General features: G+C 48.9%; 6 protein-coding genes across 12 annotated transcripts; 3 read left to right on the forward strand and 3 right to left on the reverse strand.

Annotated features, from left to right (window-relative positions):
- Positions 1 to 149: 149 nt before the first annotated feature.
- On the forward strand, positions 150 to 2,775 carry FOIG_13220 (L-fuculose-phosphate aldolase). Its single transcript, XM_031214352.1, has 3 exons — positions 150 to 665; positions 713 to 1,229; positions 1,285 to 2,775. Exons 1-3 carry the CDS (start codon positions 244 to 246, stop codon positions 1,366 to 1,368), a joined length of 1,023 nt encoding a protein of 340 aa, XP_031056062.1. The 5' UTR covers positions 150 to 243; the 3' UTR covers positions 1,369 to 2,775.
- On the reverse strand, positions 1,287 to 3,817 carry FOIG_13221 (uncharacterized protein). The gene is made up of 3 exons (XM_031214353.1): positions 3,479 to 3,817; positions 2,694 to 3,430; positions 1,287 to 2,647 (listed from the first exon to the last, which is right to left on the reverse strand). The coding sequence occupies exons 1-3, from the start codon at positions 3,590 to 3,592 to the stop codon at positions 1,549 to 1,551; spliced, it is 1,950 nt and encodes a 649-aa protein (XP_031056063.1). The 5' UTR covers positions 3,593 to 3,817; the 3' UTR covers positions 1,287 to 1,548.
- Positions 3,818 to 4,093: 276 nt separating this feature from the next.
- On the reverse strand, positions 4,094 to 6,561 carry FOIG_13222 (uncharacterized protein). Its single transcript, XM_031214354.1, has one exon. It carries the CDS (start codon positions 6,182 to 6,184, stop codon positions 4,979 to 4,981), a length of 1,206 nt encoding a protein of 401 aa, XP_031056064.1. The 5' UTR covers positions 6,185 to 6,561; the 3' UTR covers positions 4,094 to 4,978.
- Positions 6,562 to 6,989: 428 nt separating this feature from the next.
- FOIG_13223 (uncharacterized protein) lies at positions 6,990 to 12,173 on the reverse strand. 2 transcript variants are annotated; one of them, XM_031214355.1, is made up of 3 exons: positions 11,594 to 12,173; positions 7,093 to 11,544; positions 6,990 to 7,031 (listed from the first exon to the last, which is right to left on the reverse strand). In XM_031214355.1, the coding sequence occupies exons 1-2, from the start codon at positions 11,730 to 11,732 to the stop codon at positions 11,018 to 11,020; spliced, it is 666 nt and encodes a 221-aa protein (XP_031056065.1). In that variant the 5' UTR covers positions 11,733 to 12,173; the 3' UTR covers positions 6,990 to 7,031; positions 7,093 to 11,017. The 2 variants fall into 2 exon arrangements, with proteins under 2 accessions (XP_031056065.1, XP_031056066.1); XM_031214356.1 differs by lacking the exon at positions 6,990 to 7,031 and having other exon boundaries at positions 7,123 to 7,249; positions 7,327 to 11,544.
- FOIG_13224 (STE protein kinase) lies at positions 7,141 to 12,136 on the forward strand. Of its 5 annotated transcripts, none has more exons than XM_031214358.1 (3): positions 7,141 to 8,538; positions 8,617 to 10,659; positions 10,708 to 12,136. In XM_031214358.1, exon 2 carries the CDS (start codon positions 8,634 to 8,636, stop codon positions 10,506 to 10,508), a length of 1,875 nt encoding a protein of 624 aa, XP_031056068.1. In that variant the 5' UTR covers positions 7,141 to 8,538; positions 8,617 to 8,633; the 3' UTR covers positions 10,509 to 10,659; positions 10,708 to 12,136. The 5 variants fall into 5 exon arrangements, with proteins under 5 accessions (XP_031056068.1, XP_031056069.1, XP_031056067.1 ...); XM_031214359.1 differs by having other exon boundaries at positions 8,620 to 10,659; XM_031214357.1 differs by having other exon boundaries at positions 7,141 to 10,659.
- A 1,010-nt stretch (positions 12,174 to 13,183) lies between the features above and the next one.
- FOIG_13225 (uncharacterized protein) lies at positions 13,184 to 15,555 on the forward strand. Of its 2 annotated transcripts, XM_031214363.1 has the most exons (3): positions 13,184 to 14,677; positions 14,912 to 14,944; positions 15,008 to 15,555. In XM_031214363.1, the coding sequence occupies exons 1-3, from the start codon at positions 13,274 to 13,276 to the stop codon at positions 15,023 to 15,025; spliced, it is 1,455 nt and encodes a 484-aa protein (XP_031056073.1). In that variant the 5' UTR covers positions 13,184 to 13,273; the 3' UTR covers positions 15,026 to 15,555. The 2 variants fall into 2 exon arrangements, with proteins under 2 accessions (XP_031056073.1, XP_031056072.1); XM_031214362.1 differs by having other exon boundaries at positions 13,194 to 14,944; positions 15,008 to 15,411.
- Positions 15,556 to 15,881: the final 326 nt, after the last annotated feature.

The raw sequence follows: 15,881 nt of genomic DNA on the forward strand, positions 1-15,881 counted from the left end.
ACAACTACCGCCGTTAGGTGCTGCTTTAGCTTGGACTCTATCTTGAGGCGGGGAAGTTGATTGATTGTTGATTCACTGACTTGCGGGACCGGGAGAGAGCCGGTTCACTCTGGCCGGCCGGCTCATATAAATGAAGACCGAGTGAATAACTGACAGGAAGTCAGGCATGGCAATACTATAACTCTCATAATCAAACAAATCATTGACTTCGTTGCATTCAATCATCAAGCACAAATAAGCATAATGCTCACATCAAAGTCTTTCCGTACAGCACCTCTAAAGCGAGTTATCTCCAGGCAGGCCTCACTTTCATTCAGCAGCTCAGCCTCTAGATCCCGTATTATCCTCCCCTCTCAGAAACTCACAACCAAACTTTTTTCAAAAGTCCAACCTTCTCTTCGATCCGCATCCTTCGCAACAAGCTCCGAAGCTTCGGCTTCAACGCCCGAGGAGCCAGTCAACCAGAACTTTGCAGCTGTTGCAACAGGCGGTATCCCATATCCCGGAATTCCCAAGATCGAGGACCCTTATCAAAAGCGACAATGGCAATTGGAACATATGGCTGGTGCCTTTCGCGTGTTTGCCCGTATGGGATTCACTGAGGGTGCTGCGGGACATATCAGTGTGAGAGATCCTGTTGATCCTAACACATTTTGGATTAACCCGTGAGTCTTATTTTCCCCTTGGGTGAATTTCACGTTAACAAGATCAGTATGGGTGTTCATTTCGGAATGCTTGAGGCAGGCCATATGGTTCACATCAACGAAGACGGCCAAGTCATTGGCGGTAACCGAGTCGCCGTCAACGCAGCTGGTTTTACAATTCATGCTGCTATTCATAAAGCCAGACCAGATGTAGACGCTGCATGCCACGCTCACTCTAAATATGGCAAGGCTTGGTCAACATTCGGGAAGCCCCTTGAGATGATCAGTCAAGATGCTTGCATCTTCTACAACGACCACAGCGTGTACTCCGACTTTGGAGGTGTTGTCTTTGAAGACGATGAGGGTGCTCGCATTGCCAAAGCACTCGGTCCGAAGAACCGATCGGTCATTCTGCAGAACCATGGGCTGTTGACGGCCGGTAAAACAGTTGATGAAGCGGCGTATTTGTTCTCCCTCATGGAGAGGACATGTGAGATACAGCTGTTGGTGGAGAGTGCTGGATTGCCGAGGCTGATTATTGGTAAAGAAGAGGCTGAGTACACCTATCGATACAATGCTGATCCTGTGAGTTGCCGTTCTATGGAAGAAATTACAAACAGTTGACTGACATGGTGAATAGGAGGCGTTGTATACTGAATTCCAGCCTGATTTCGAATACGAGGTTTGGAAGTCTAATGGTAAGCTAAAATCGGGTGTTAACTGAAGTAGGATACCCTGGTGATGGTGCTTTAAAATGAGAAGCGTTAGCATGAATGATCATTTCAGAATCCCTTGTCGTCAAGCTCTTAAGATGCGGCTTTCGTGTAATTCGCATTAGCTTGTTAGACCAGTCTTCCTCATGACAGAATGTCTCTTTTCAGTTATCCCAATAATCCGTCACACCCTACAGCAACGTCTTTCTCCACCACTTCTCTTCCTCCTCAAGCCACAGCCTCACGTTCTTCGGCTGCCCAAATCCATGACCTTCTTCTGGTACAACGATAAGCTCAACCTCGCCCCCTGCCTTCTTAATAGCATTGGCCATCTCTTGTGCCTGGTCCAGCGGCGTGATCTTATCGCTACCTCCGTGCAAGAGCAGCAACGGGGCTGTGATTTTATGAGCCTCGAACAAGGGGCTCCTCTCATGGCAGATTCTGTCCTTTTCGCTCTTATCTACCCCTTTCTGCAACACTAGGTGATCTGTGTAGTCTGATTCCAACTTGTGGGTTGAGTCATCCAGGCGTTTGATGTCGCTTACACCTGAGAGACATACACCACCAGCGAAGGTGCTCGGGTGACGGGTTAAGCTTCGAAGGGTGTTGTAACCTCCTGCACTTACACCAGTGATTCCTACTCCACCAAATTTCACCACTCCCTTGGACGTCAAATTATCTGCGAATTCCGCAGCGTCGTCTGAGTCCACTAAGCCCCAGTTTCCCCAGAGAGCTTCACGATATTCACGCCCATGAGCGCATGAGCCTTTGTAGTTGAAAGCAAGAACTGCATATCCTCTCGAGGTGAAATATTGTGTTCTCGGGTCAAGACCAGGGCCGGTGTAAGATGTTGGCCCTCCGTGACTTGTCATGATCAGAGGAGGTAGATCTCCTTCCGGAGCCTGGAAGTCAGGATTGTGCGGGAGCCACAGGAATCCATACAACTCTCTTTCGGGTTGGCCCTTTGAGCGGATTGTCTTCAAGATAGGCTTGGAGCAGAATTCTCTAGGAAGCCCATCGTCTGTGGACCCTCGGACTTGGGTGATCTGACCTGAGCCTTCAGTGTCAATTCGATAGAGCGCTTTAGCATTAGTCTCTCCGGACCCAACAACAAGAACCGAAGTATTGCTCAAGCGTGCAACTGCGTCTAGCTGGACTTCCGCCAGTCTCTGAGAATCGCCGATATCTTTCCACCTTCCCGACTCTAGATCGATGAGAATCACCCTAGATTTCCCCAGAATGAAGGGAGACGCGACAAGATGTCGATCAGACAAAGGTGCATACGTGTGGCTATATTCGTTCAGCGGGATTATCATGGTGACTTCGGGGTTCTTACCTTCCCTGGAACCATCGAAGTCCTCCAAACTCCGCATTGGCGATACCATTGACTCTGATCTCAACATGCTCATCACTTCCGGGAAGAATACGGAACAAGCGACGATACTCTCCGACCTCCTTACCAAAGAAGAGGGATCCATCGGGGCCCCATCTAGGTTCTGCGACGCCCTCACGATCCTTTCCTACAATCAGGCTAATATCTGAGATGGTCCCATCGTTCCATGCCGCAGTATACAACCGCGCAGAGTCAAAGGGCAGTTCAGGATGATTCCACTCCAGCCACGCAAGCTTTGAACCATCCGGGCTGAAAGATGGCTCATAGTAGAAGTCAGCAGTGTCAAGTATCCGCTTTACCTCGGCTGTTTCAGTGTTGATTGCCACGATGTAGTTGCGAACTCCATCAGGAGTGTCATGCTCATGGTCTTCCTGGTTGGCCAGAACCCATGGCGACGTCAAGTTTGCTTCAAAGTTTGAGTATCTCAGTTCGGAGTGGCCAGTCAGTTTGTCAACTTCCTTGCTGTCTGGGTTTAATATGTGAACTGTATCACCCTTGTTGGAGAAGATGATACGATCATCTGGAAGAACGGCGTATGTTGAACCGCCATACTCATACACACTATTCTCGGCACTGTACTCGGATGGAAGAAGATCTTTGATACTGTCTTTCAGAATCTCAACAATAGTTGTGCTTCCATCTTCGCGGCTTTCCGTGTAGAAAGCTCTACCAGATTTGGGCTGTACATGTCAACGGCTGCTGAGATCATCAAGTGTCAGAATGCTTACATTGGCTCTAGGTGAGGCAAGTCTTCTCGTCTTAGATACAATTGAATCTACCGAGATTGGTGATTCCCAGTCCCCGTAAGGAGCAGTCTTCTTGGTGGTGGTGGTGGTGGACATGGTGGTTGTTGATGTTCAAGTTTGGTTACAAAGTGCGGGGTGACAGAGAACACAAGTGTAAGATGCGCCCTGCAGCAGTTAATGGACAGCAGTCTCAATCCAAACAGGTATCTATCTGCATAAGGGACTTTTGTTCTAAATAAAACAAGCTCGATTGGTCATTTACTGAGACACATGCTACGGTGGTTGGGAAGTTGCTAAGAGAGGCGGAGCGAATTCGCGCTATAATCAGTTTGAAGGTGAGAAGCATAGCTCACCACCCACCTTGATGAACAGCGCCAACCATGGCATGTTACATCTCATACCAGAAACGCCTAAAGCATTTCAATTCATTTCTCTGATAAATATATCAAGACTGCCTTTAGATCGTGTATTGTTCACTCTGGTTGCCGCTCATGAAAGCATGGTGATAAGTTAATATGACTGAGATTTTCCATCCCTCCAACACCTACAGAACATCATCATTGAGCGGATAATTCAAAGATGGCCCTCAAGATCAAGTCAGACTTCTCAATTTAAACAAAGTTCAAGGGAGTTAATGGGGCAGTCAATGGTCTTGGTTGTATCTTCATAAGAAAATCAACGATTCACACACACGCCGGGCAATGTCACTAGGAGAGAGATATTTAGCAAGCTGCGAGATGGAGTTCATTTTATAAGAATCCTTTTCATATATTATTCTATTTCATCATTCCAAGGGGCTCATATTGAGTTGATATACAAGTCAAACAACATACATTACACCACTTCTAATAAGCATCATGATTCATAAACTTACACTCGGGAATTAACATGAGATAGCATAGAATAAAGACCCCAAACTCCTTGGTGTAACAGTAAATCAACAACCATGAGATAACTCATCTATTGTAACGTACCTCTCTATCGTACACCCTCACAACTTACCATGCCGTTACAGCAAACTTCCTGTGGCGTCCCTGGCAGCCGGCCGCCAGGAACAGCATGCAGGTACGCTTCGATCCCGATCAACAATCGCCGACAATCCCATCGCGAACAAGCTTCGTGTACGTCATTAGCCCACGTGGTAGTATATATCACTCTTCAAATGGTCTGTGCCTCGTGATGGTTGCGCCGTCGCATGTCAACACCAAAGCCACATGACCCACGTGTCGTGATACGGGTAAAACGGTCACGTCAAATGCTGCAGGTACATCAGGCGCAGGAACGTACTCACTTGGATGTTCTAAAAGCAGGGCATTTTCACTTGAAAATGACCACCAGAGCCTCTTTATCAAGGCAGTGTATAAGAGTGACCATGTCGCAAGCGACTGTGGAGAGAAGTGATTAAGAAAGGATTAAAGTCATCAGATACAGGTATCTATCGCTTGCGTCAAATATATACAAAGCACCCTGCCTCCCCAAACGCTAATCAAGCCGTTTCCTAAACGTCGGCCTTTTCCTTTGCTCATGCATCGGTTTCTGAATTTTGCTCATAGACTCCTCAGGACTTCGGCGGATGTCCTTCAGACTTGAGCCTTCTCGGCGGTAGGGGTGATGGCTTCGTGGAGAGGGGGAGGGTGAACGACGAGGAGAAGGTATTCTCCATGCCGCAACGGACTTGTACTCAATATAGCAGGGCGCGATAGACTCCTGTCGGGGAGTCGGTGTGTCATCGAAATTTGGGGTATCGTCATAGAAATCGCAACCGTCGCTAGCATCTTCAGGAAATTGAGTAGTAGGAAAATCGTCCTCCTCCTCTAGATCATCCTCATACTTGTCATTAGATTGTTCCCCATCATCCATTACGTCCAGTGACGACTGGCTCTCTGCGCAATCAGAATCCGAGGCGACCGCAAAGTCGCCGTCATCGAACTGCGAGGTCTCATCTTCGTCGTGAACGAGTGATCTGGTCAAGTCAGAGATAGCAGCAGCTGTCTCGGAACCAGAAAATGACATGGAACGTGAAGGGGGGGTGGAGTATTCGTGCGACTCCATGGAAGTAGGAGAGGAAACAGAAGACTCATCGCCGTGCGCTGCCTCGGAATGGGGGGGCGAGGGGGGCGCTTGAACAACAGACGATGATCGAATGTCCGTATGAATCGAGAGGGGACCCTTTGTCAAGATAGGCTCATCATCAAAGAAACTAGAGGCATCATCGACGCTGCTGGCCGTGGTGCTCTCGGTCTTGACGCTGTTGGTCTCGGAGAAGGAGGACAAGGAAGCAATAGAAATAGCATCATGATCACGATCGTTGTGATCGAGAAATTGTTCGGGTAGGTAGCTTGCAAAATAACGGACGATCGAGTCGAAAGACTTGGTCCGGAAGAGTTGAAGGGCGTACTGCCAATGTTCAGAATCCATCAACTTGGGGTTGGCGATGATCTCAACAGCGAGAGATTCGAGAGACTCGTGGAGTTCGTGAATCCGCTGTTGCTTTCGCTCATCCAGCAAGCGGTGGAAATCGTCGACGGTATCGGCATCGCGGGAAATTTCGTAAACGTCGTGATGAAAGGCTTCGGGGTCTTGGAGGTTAAAGGTAAAGGTGTTGTATTTTTCGTGGAGTGTATGAAAGAGGTCATCCCTCTTCATGCCGAATTTCCAGGCCGGCCATGACCAGCCCGGATCGTCCATGTCGAGGTCACAGTCGGTAGAAGTAGATAAATTATGGTGGTGGAATGGTTGTGGTATAGAAGAGAGTGTCCAGTAAGAGTGTCCAGGTATCCGTGGGTCGAGAGCTCGTGGGAGCTGCGGAATCTATTTCATAGCCATGGCGTCAAAATCCTCAAAGGTGCTCAGAAGTCAAAAATGAAGACTACTCTGAACTGATGTGTAAGAAGCGTGTTTGTTGGGCTCTTCTGGGACTCTTCGGGCGGGTTTGGATTTTGGTTATGGGTGATGATCGTGAGTGTTTTGGAGGCGGGCGTGACGAGAAACAGAATTCGGCAGGTTCTGGGGGGCAAGAGCCATACCCATATCTCAGGGTGCGCTTGGCCCCCAGCAACCCAAAGACCACGAGTGCGGCCTGAGATGCCTGAGGCATGTATGACTACGGGCTACGATTGGCTGCCATTCCTTCGAAGACGGAGACACGAGACGCGCCTGCATAAATAGTGTCCAATGATGATCTTTTCTCAGCGGTAAGTGGGGCCACCTCATGCAATCTCTTGAACTAGGCAAAGCTAGTTGCATGGTGGCGTCCATTGGGGGCCATTTGCAGCCCACCCTTTGATGCTCCTTTCGTGCAATTGCGGCAGATTTTGTTTGGGCAGTTCCGACGCCGGCCGCTTCCAATCGATTCCATCATTAATGAAGGATTCACACAAACACAAAACACCAAGCACGACGATATTCAATATTACAATGATTTCTATAAACTCATAAACCCTTTTACAATTTCATGATGTAGTCTTCTCAGCAATGACTGGCATTGATGGCTGTTGAGGTATTGGCCACGTAAACACTCTTTGACCAAGTTAACCTGTCACGAGGACTGTCATCAGAGGCAACTTCCATTTTAGTCTCAAGTCATGATCACTCACCGAAACTCATTATGAGACAACAACTGACCTCTGCAAAAAATGTCTTTGGTGCCTAATATCGTGACAAACTCACGTTATCTCGTAAAATCTATCTTCTGCTTTATATAGCCTGCTTTTCCCCAAATCTCGATGGATACTCAGTCATGCTGAAATCGGTCTGCTTAATATCAGCTTCAGTGTCGTCATAGTAAGATCCGCTGAGCCATGTAAGATGCCAGATGGTTCTATGCTCGCCTTTTGGTTGACAACGTGCAGCCGAAGGGCTCATCAGCAATTAATTCGAGTGAATTATCCATCATCCTTCTTGTCATTTGTACGAACTATTGGATCTCATAGTGACCAGAGATCTATGAGGACATCTCCTATGGATAATATCATCTGGCCGTCGGGGTAATTATCTCGACATCCCAGGAAGTCAGTCCTAGGTGAGATGACTTTGCACAGCCACAAAGCGTTGGGTTGTGGCAGAGAGTGTGGCAGTGAATGGTGTCCTCAACCGTGTCAAGTCAAATCTGCCTTGTCAAGCCCAGCCCTACCCGTTTGATCCAGTCCTACACTCCACACACGCCAAAAGCTCCCTCCCAAGCCAACAAGCGTAAGCGCAGAATAGGACGGTCAGGACAGTGCCAGTGCCAGTGCTCAGTGGCATTCGCTTCGTACCGTCTCGTCCCGCCCGCTCCCGCTTCTTTCTATCCTTTCTTGAGTAGAATGAATCGCCCTCGTTCTCCGTTTTTGGATCATCCCCTCAGCCTTCAGGCAGCGAATAACTAAATCGCTGTATGACTCGACCCCGATTCAGTCTTGTTCCTCGTGGAGTCTGAGACGAGACTATACGCTATCAGCAGGCCTGTCCCTGAACCTGTCCTGACCTGGGCTGAAAGTTGTCTTTTCAACCCTCCCAGAAGATCACGCCCATCGTGTCCTGTCCTTCTGATGTGCCCTGTTCATCCTCTTAAAACAGGGCTCGTTGAGGGTCAAATTTACTACTGATCTTGGCTTTTGTTTCTGTTCCTGCATCTCCTACATTACATTCCCATCCTATCCATACAAGCTAAGGCCTGATTGCTGCATCTAATAATACCTAGCCACAACCCACTCTTCCCCAGCTCCTATTAAACCCTTCCACTCCCACTCTCTCCCCGCCTCGGTTCGCCTTGTGTCGTACTGTACATACATTCTTGGAGTGCATCGCCTCACAAGCGCAGCACAGAGTAGCCTGCCTGGAATCAATTACAGTCAGCCCCTCATATTACTCATACATTCATATTCATTCACAACTACATTACACTTTTCAGCCTGGCGCAACATCAATCGTATCTCGCTACGCAACGCAACACCGCACGGATTGCTTTTCTACGTAGCAATCACACAAACTCTATCAATTACTATAGACATTCTGTTCAGCCTGCCATCCATTCGTTTGCGTTTGGTTGGTTAGCATCTGAGGTAAACTCTTGCCTGGTCCTTCTGCCTGGTCCACCCACCGCTTTACGCCTTGGTTGCTTACCAACTTCACGTATGAAGCAGAGATAGCCAAACTTATGGCAGAACCTAGGCTCGGGCTCTCTGAGGTTGTCTCAGAAGAGCGCACCGAGCCATTTTCTCAATCCGAAATTGACGCCCGCTTCAAGGGGATTGGTGTTGAAGAACCAGTCCCTATTACTAGCTCTTCGCTTGTCTCGTTAGACGAGCTCCACGTCGAGGATCACCACCACAGGCAAGGCATCCGCATTCTATTTCGTCCCCTAGCCAACTTCCCCAAGTCGCGGTCTGTGAGCCCTGGTAGTGAAAGTTTACAGTGGCTCGCTCTCCGCGCCGAAGTTGCTTCACCAGAGCAGCCTGAGCACAAAGTTCTCGCTGTGACTCAGACCTCCAAAGATATCAAATTCACCGTCCGTATCCCCGGTGAGACTCAAGATGACTACCCAAGGCCCCCTTTGTGGTGCGAGCTATACTACGATCCCGCTAGTGACAAAGTCATCTTCTTGAACCGGTCAGACCTACCAATTTCTCTGTCAGGAGTGTCGCCGACGCCGCCGTCGAGCCCTTACAGTCCTTCACATGTCGTCAACCCCGGGTCAGCCAAGGCTCTGAGGCCTGGAACATGGCGCATCACGCTTCGAGACATGGAAGTCCTCGACTTCCGAGTACTTGAAAAGCGCCCGGTGATACTGTATCAACCACAGCAACAGACTATTGTCGAAGATGTTCCCTCAGAGTCCAGCACCCCCACCGTGAACTCGAGCGGCAAGCGGGCCCTTTCTCCGGAGCATGACGAGAAGAGAGTGAAACGTCGTGTCTCAGACCCGAATACACCCGGTGACGACGGTGTTGTTATGTTCCTCAGGCCTTCCGCAGATCCCTTGGTTTTCTCTCTTCCAAATGGTCGCGAGAGCAAGGAGCTCTCCTCTGTGAATGGCCATCCTCTGCTGGACGCTGAAAAGGGTGAAACTGCTGCAATCTCAGGTGTCTGCGAAGTCGATGAGTACGAACTCACCAAGCGAGAGCCAATTGCTTCGACTTCCTTGTCTGCCGTGTACACAGCAACACACTCCCACGTACCGAACAACATCGTTACTGTCAAGGTACTCAAGACGCGCGTTGCCAACCCCAATGACAAGGCGCTCGTCCACGAGCGGACTGTCATCCGTCAGGCCGACATGTGGCTTCGTGAGTGTAGGGGTCAGGAAGACCTGCAGCACAAGTCAATTGTTCGCTACTATGGTGGTGATGCCCGATTCCTTTCCCTATATATGGAGCACATCGACGCGAAGGATCTAACTTCCATGCCTCGATGGCGGAACAATACCAACGATGAGTTCATTGGCGACAGAAACGACGCAGCCAGAATCTTGGGAGACATCGCTGGCGCCCTCAACTACATCCACGGTCGCAAGCTGGTGCATAACGATATCAAGCCCGCCAATATCCTCTACTCGCCGGAGAGAGGTGCGGTCCTTTGCGATTTTGGTCTCTCTACACCGGCCACTGCTACTAATTCGCCGACCGTTGGCGGAACACCGTACTACGTTCCTCCGGAATTCATTGGGCGAAAACAACGCGGACCTGCTTCTGACGTCTGGGCACTCGGTGTCACTATGCTCTACGTGTTGCGCAAAATAACGTACCCTGACTCTCGTGCTCATCGACGACACCCGCGACCCCTTTATTGGTTGATCGCTGGGGTGAACAGTCCCAACATGCCGCACAAGCAGTATGGAAATGGCCAACCCGCTATGAAGCAGATGCGAGATTGGCTTGCCGAGATCTTCGATGCGAGAAAGAGTCTGAATCCCAAGGATCGACTCGAGCGGATCGTTATGGAGATGCTATACCCTAACCCCAACCAGCGTATCACTATGGCCAAAGTGGTACAAGAGTTGGCTGTCGAACAGGTTGCTGCTCCTGCGGGATGAAGCCCGTGTAAGGAGTCGCGACTGTTATCAACCATATGTGAGAGGATCTCACAAGAATAATCAATTGGTCATTGCCTGTCTTTTGTTTTCTGATTCCAGGACTGGAGTTTGGCGTTTTAGCGTTACATGCTGAATTTATATGAGTGGGATGGTGAGTAAACAAGCAACGCCCCTGGTTTGACCAAGCTGACCAACCCAGATTGGATATACCCTGTTATTATTCCTTACGTTTTACTGCAATTATTGTTTCTATATATTATACCAATTGCATGTTCATTTTCCTTTTCTTCAATCATGCAAGTAATCATATACGGGGTCTGGAAGCATCTTTGGGGTTCCAATGGATCAACAATAAAAGGCTCCTAGTAGCCAGCCTGTAATTGCAGGCTGGCCATGTCAATGGCATATTTGTTCCACATTTGAACAGTCAGAAGTTTGAAAGGCCGTGAATTTTCTACCGTGACTACTGGTTACACATTGAAATACTCGTGTCTCATAAGGTCATCCATCTATAGGCCCAAGCCCATCACAAAAGCGGCAGCAAGACCCACGACAGAGGTCATAACCATCGTGTTCACACCCATGGTGCCAGCGGCGTTGTCCTTGCTGTCTCCAGAAGATGTAGAGTTGGAAGAGCTATCTTCCTCAGTTCCGTTGCCCTTCTGCTGCTTGATCTTGACATAGTCCACATCGCCAGTTTTGTTGCTAGGTCCCTTGGCATTCTCCTTGAAGCGGATATCCGCACAGTTGTACAGGGCATTGCCAGTGTCACCAACCGTAACAACCTGGATACTAGCGATGTCTCCGTCCTTGGGCTTGACGTCTGACGGTAGCTCAAGCTTGTCGATGAATAGAGTGCCCGAGTTTGTGGCGTTGAGGAACTCTGGGGTGAGGGAGATGTTGAAGTTGGTGGAGTTCTCGCCGAGGCCAAGGTTGACGAAGATGTAGGACCATTCGTGGTGAAGATCAAGGGTGAGAGCACCACCGTCGAGGGGCCAGTCAGTGAGGTTCTTCTTATTGAAGTCAACACGAGCACCTATTGTTTGTTAGTAGAGTATGCGATCACAGGATATGAAATATCTTACAGGGTTGCTCCCACTGGTTGTAGCGCTCCTCGCCCTCCTCACTGAGGGTGTCCGCTCGCCAAGGAGGGAAGACAAGACCGAAGTGGGCAGAGACAGCCTGGACAGTAGCCAGGCCGAGAAGAGTCTTGAAGGCCAGCATCTTGATTGTTGAGGTGGCAAGTGTGTTACGGTGGAGGAGAGGGTGAGTAACGACAAATGGAAGCACAGCAGGCGCTTCAGCTGTCTTTATATGCACAAAGCAGCAGCTCAGTCATTCCAGGGTCCAGCTCATGTAACCGAGCTCTAGCTCTCTGCATCTGGAAGCTGCTCTCAACCAAGCAATTGTTGACTTAGCGTGAGTCAGTTTCGCAGGGTTGTGGCTGACTTCGCGTGATAGCCACTGCTGTGTCACTGGCAGCTTTACCGTTGAAGAAGCCGGTGTCTCCCCCGGACACTCGGGGGTTGGTGTGGATGTTGGGGCTGCAGGTGGCCGGTTGAAAACGGTCTTTGACCGGAGCATGCTATATAGATGTATCTGCAGTGTGAACGTTGATAAATTCAGTCTACTCATGATGATACTGCTATACACCCTCGTGAACTCTCTTTTTCTCTCACAATAAGCTTAGAAACAAGGTTTCTTTAAGCATAATATCCGGAGTCTGGACATGATTCTCACTTGCCTATCATCATGTCTTGTCCCAATAAGGTCAGGCCATGTGGGGGATGGCTGAGAGAGAGCGAGTTTGAGATGATAATAAACTTGCTCAAATGGCCGCACCAACCCCTGTTAGGTAAGGCTGTTGTTTTTTTTTCTCAAGCTTAAACGTGGATAATTGACTCAATTGATGTATTTGGAGGCTCTTATTGGTGTGAATACCAGCGGTATGAATGATGTTATGTTGGTCTAGACTTTTGTGAACTTGTGCGGTGATGTGTTGTGTTGGTGATTGAGATTGAGGTTGTCGAGGCGACACAGGGTAAGTTGTTGCATGAGTGAAGTTAGGTAGTTATCACAACAGCGCATGTGGGCGAATATGGTGTTCAGTTGAGATCGGAAAAAAGGGATAATGAAGAGAGACGATTCCCGTAAAGCTACAGTAGCCTACTAGTTGTTGATAGCTATCAAGTTCCTGGTATTACTGACCCCAGGTTGGATTATCCTATGATATCAAGGAATACAAGAAATAGGACAATGAAGAGTGTAACTCACACGAACAAAGATAATAAATAAGTCAATACACAACGATATCCGTAAATACAGTCACATAACATTCATAAGGCCGAAAGTTGTTGTTTTATTTCGATTGTTGCCCAATGACTGATCACCACTCGCACCATATCTGGACTGTAAGTCAAGTTTGATGGCTGGAATGATGGCGTCAAAAACCGTTGGACCCCTAAAGAATAGAAGCCAAAAATTCAATACAGGACCGCAGTAACAAAACCGATCAAAACACAAGTAAAGGGCAACCCTCATCTTCAAAGATCTACGTAGTACGAAATAACATGGCCCATTAACTTCAGTTTCATGTAAGTGAAATGTTGTAGTGCGTCACGTGCTTGCGCGCCTCAAGGCGTTCCCACCGATAAGGATTTTCTAACGAAGGTATCCACTTTTCACCGATAAGATCGATGCTTCCCTGATGCTTCAACATTTGACTCGTCTCCCTTCCAAATCATCAGCATCTACAATCATCAATCATGGATCCTGGACGAAAAGCCATGATCGCCGGACGACGGTCCCCTACCCGACGAGATGTGACATCCCCCAGACACGATCCAACCAACCGAATCACCAAATCCACCAAACCAAGTGGTTCCAAGATCAACCCCAAGTACTTGACTCAAGATGAGCAATCACGACAATTTGTTGCCGATGAGGACAAGTTCGTACTGAAGCAGTCCAAGAAGAAGGCGGATATCCGAATTCGGGAAGGCCGTGCGAAGCCCATCGATTACCTGGCATTCAACCTAAGATATATCGATACAGACCGCGATATCTTCGACGACGACGACGCTGATATTGAAATCGATGTTCCCGCACCCGGAGATGTTGTTGCCTCGCTTGATGCAGAGCAGATTGCCGAGCTGGAATCTGATATCGCCTCATACCACGTGCTTGAAACCAATGCGACCAACCGGGAATATTGGAGAGCGCTTCAGACCATCTGTAAAGATAGGAAGGCGAAATTAGATCCGCACGGCCATGAGAGAAGGGTTGTAAGCAGTGTTTCAGACGACATCGACAAGATCCTCGCCCCCAAGACGCATGACCAGCTGGAAGCCTTAGAAAAGCAGATCAAGGCCAAGCTACAGTCCAACGAGGATATCGACACGGATTACTGGGAACAGTTGCTGCGAAGCCTCCGAGTGTGGAAAGCTCGTGCCAAGCTGAACCAAGTATACGAGACAATCAAGGAGACTCGTCTCAACCAACTCAAGGAGCGCGATCCAACCAAGGTCAAGGCATCGGGCCAGCCGACTTCTGCCCCCAAGGTGACATTTGGTTCTCAGCCGGTCCCACCAGCTTCAGAAGAAAAGGTGTCTCCTGCACCCGCTTCATCCTCGAGACATGTGGGCACAACAGCCCCTCCAGGGACTGAACGTTTTTCTCAGGTTGACAACGTGGACTTCTCACAGGCAACCAAAGCACTGTATGATCGAGAGGTTGCTAGAGGTGTCGACGAGAACGAGGAGATCTTCACCAGCGAAGAGGCTGTTACCACTTCTAAGCCTCAATGGGCAGACAAATATAGACCCCGGAAGCCGCGCTATTTCAATCGTGTCCAAATGGGTTACGACTGGAATAAATATAATCAGACTCATTACGACCACGATAATCCGCCACCCAAGGTTGTTCAAGGTTACAAGTTCAACATATTCTATCCTGAGCTCATCGACAAGACAAAGGCACCAACCTTCAAGATCATTCGAGAACATGGCCGCAGACGCGGAGAATCATTTGCTGCTGCTGGTGAGGAGGACACGTGCCTAATACGGTTCATGGCAGGCCCTCCATACGAGGATATTGCGTTCCGCATTGTTGATCGAGAGTGGGATTATAGCGCCAAGAAGGATCGAGGCTTCAAGAGCTCCTTCGACAAGGTATGTTCATCTGGACCCCTCCACTTCACTTCACGTGGTAGGGCCAAGTCTCTGCCTCTGCATTAGCCGCCTTGAGTTCGTATTGCGACGATGGCTTGACCTTTGGATGAACTGCTCTATGCAGCCCAGACCGGTCTACGTTGGTGACAGCCGTCTTGACCCATGCTTTCAGACGCCATCGCCCCTCCATTACATGCTCATGAACCCACAAAGCTAACCGTGCATACTCAACAGGGTATCTTGCAGCTGCATTTTCAGTTCAAAAAGGTATGACTTCGAAACCATATCTGTTGGTCCAGCCTGTTCGATTAGACTAACACGTTTCTCCAGATCTACTACCGGAAGTAGTTCCGGGATCGATCACCAACTATCTCTTGCCTGAAGTTGCATTGGTCCTCGGCTAGTAAGAGCAAAACTGGGCCATCACCTAATGAAAAGGGGAGGAAAACCCGCTTATGCATCGCCCATTCCGTCGAGTTTGAGTACCGGAGAGGAAAAAAATGCACGTTTTCAAGCGGGAGGGCGGACCAATCCGCCCTGCCTGATAAGGGTTGCATCATGGTGATTGTTGATAGCTTTCGACATGTCTACGCTACCAGGGGCATGTCTATTGATACATCTGTACTACCTATTTGAGGGTTTCTAATTCGGGATTCAGAGCGGGGATTGGTAGAGAGCTAGAGTGGGCAAAGGTTGAGTCGATGCTGGAGTAGTATCCTGCTACCTACTAGATCTATTCGATCATCGTCCCGACCTGACCGCCCAGTTCAAGAACCTGCGCAGACCAGGTATGAAATTACATCTTATGTCCCTGGATCTACACCTCTCCAACAGACAGACCTTCAAATCAGCAAAGATTGCTGCAGCTATGATCCAATTGATTGTCACAAGCATTGCAATGAGTCTGGCATGCAAACTCGGGTCATCAGGCCTACTGCATCAGAACGCTTCTAGAAAGCTGTCACTTGCGAGCGTTCACGGACCGGGGCGAACAGACAGTACCAAACCGCTCGGGCATCTTTACGTTTATGTTTTGAAGGAAATCCACGCGGAGCTTGGGCAATCGAGATGTGACAAGAGGGTTGGTTGCAGCAAACACCAGTCAGAACAGCTGCGTCAAGCCTGATGATGCCTTGAGTCCTGAGTTCTAGTCGGATACCCGTCGATGAAGCTTCGAAAGATTGTTCTATGCATATTCTTTGAC

The sequence above is a fragment of the Fusarium odoratissimum genome (genome assembly GCF_000260195.1).
Source record: "Fusarium odoratissimum NRRL 54006 unplaced genomic scaffold supercont1.31, whole genome shotgun sequence".
Classification (NCBI taxonomy): Eukaryota; Fungi; Ascomycota; class Sordariomycetes; order Hypocreales; family Nectriaceae; genus Fusarium; species Fusarium odoratissimum.

What these genes read in the sequence shown, in the direction of transcription:
- FOIG_13220 (XM_031214352.1), top strand. Translation starts at nt 244, where the DNA reads ATGCTCACATCAAAGTCTTTCCGTACAGCACCTCTAAAGCGAGTTATC. An exon ending in AACACATTTTGGATTAACCC is followed by an intron (nt 666 to 712) that starts GTGAGTCTTATT and finishes TAACAAGATCAG; the next exon opens with TATGGGTGTTCATTTCGGAA. An exon ending in ATCGATACAATGCTGATCCT is followed by an intron (nt 1,230 to 1,284) that starts GTGAGTTGCCGT and finishes CATGGTGAATAG; the next exon opens with GAGGCGTTGTATACTGAATT.
- FOIG_13221 (XM_031214353.1), bottom strand. Translation starts at nt 3,592, where the DNA reads ATGTCCACCACCACCACCACCAAGAAGACTGCTCCTTACGGGGACTGG. An exon ending in TTGCCTCACCTAGAGCCAAT is followed by an intron (nt 3,431 to 3,478) that starts GTAAGCATTCTG and finishes TGACATGTACAG; the next exon opens with CCCAAATCTGGTAGAGCTTT. An exon ending in CTTCGATGGTTCCAGGGAAG is followed by an intron (nt 2,648 to 2,693) that starts GTAAGAACCCCG and finishes GAACGAATATAG; the next exon opens with CCACACGTATGCACCTTTGT.
- FOIG_13222 (XM_031214354.1), bottom strand. Translation starts at nt 6,184, where the DNA reads ATGGACGATCCGGGCTGGTCATGGCCGGCCTGGAAATTCGGCATGAAG.
- FOIG_13224 (XM_031214357.1), top strand. Translation starts at nt 8,634, where the DNA reads ATGGCAGAACCTAGGCTCGGGCTCTCTGAGGTTGTCTCAGAAGAGCGC.
- FOIG_13223 (XM_031214355.1), bottom strand. Translation starts at nt 11,732, where the DNA reads ATGCTGGCCTTCAAGACTCTTCTCGGCCTGGCTACTGTCCAGGCTGTC. An exon ending in CAACCAGTGGGAGCAACCCT is followed by an intron (nt 11,545 to 11,593) that starts GTAAGATATTTC and finishes AACAAACAATAG; the next exon opens with GTGCTCGTGTTGACTTCAAT.
- FOIG_13225 (XM_031214362.1), top strand. Translation starts at nt 13,274, where the DNA reads ATGGATCCTGGACGAAAAGCCATGATCGCCGGACGACGGTCCCCTACC.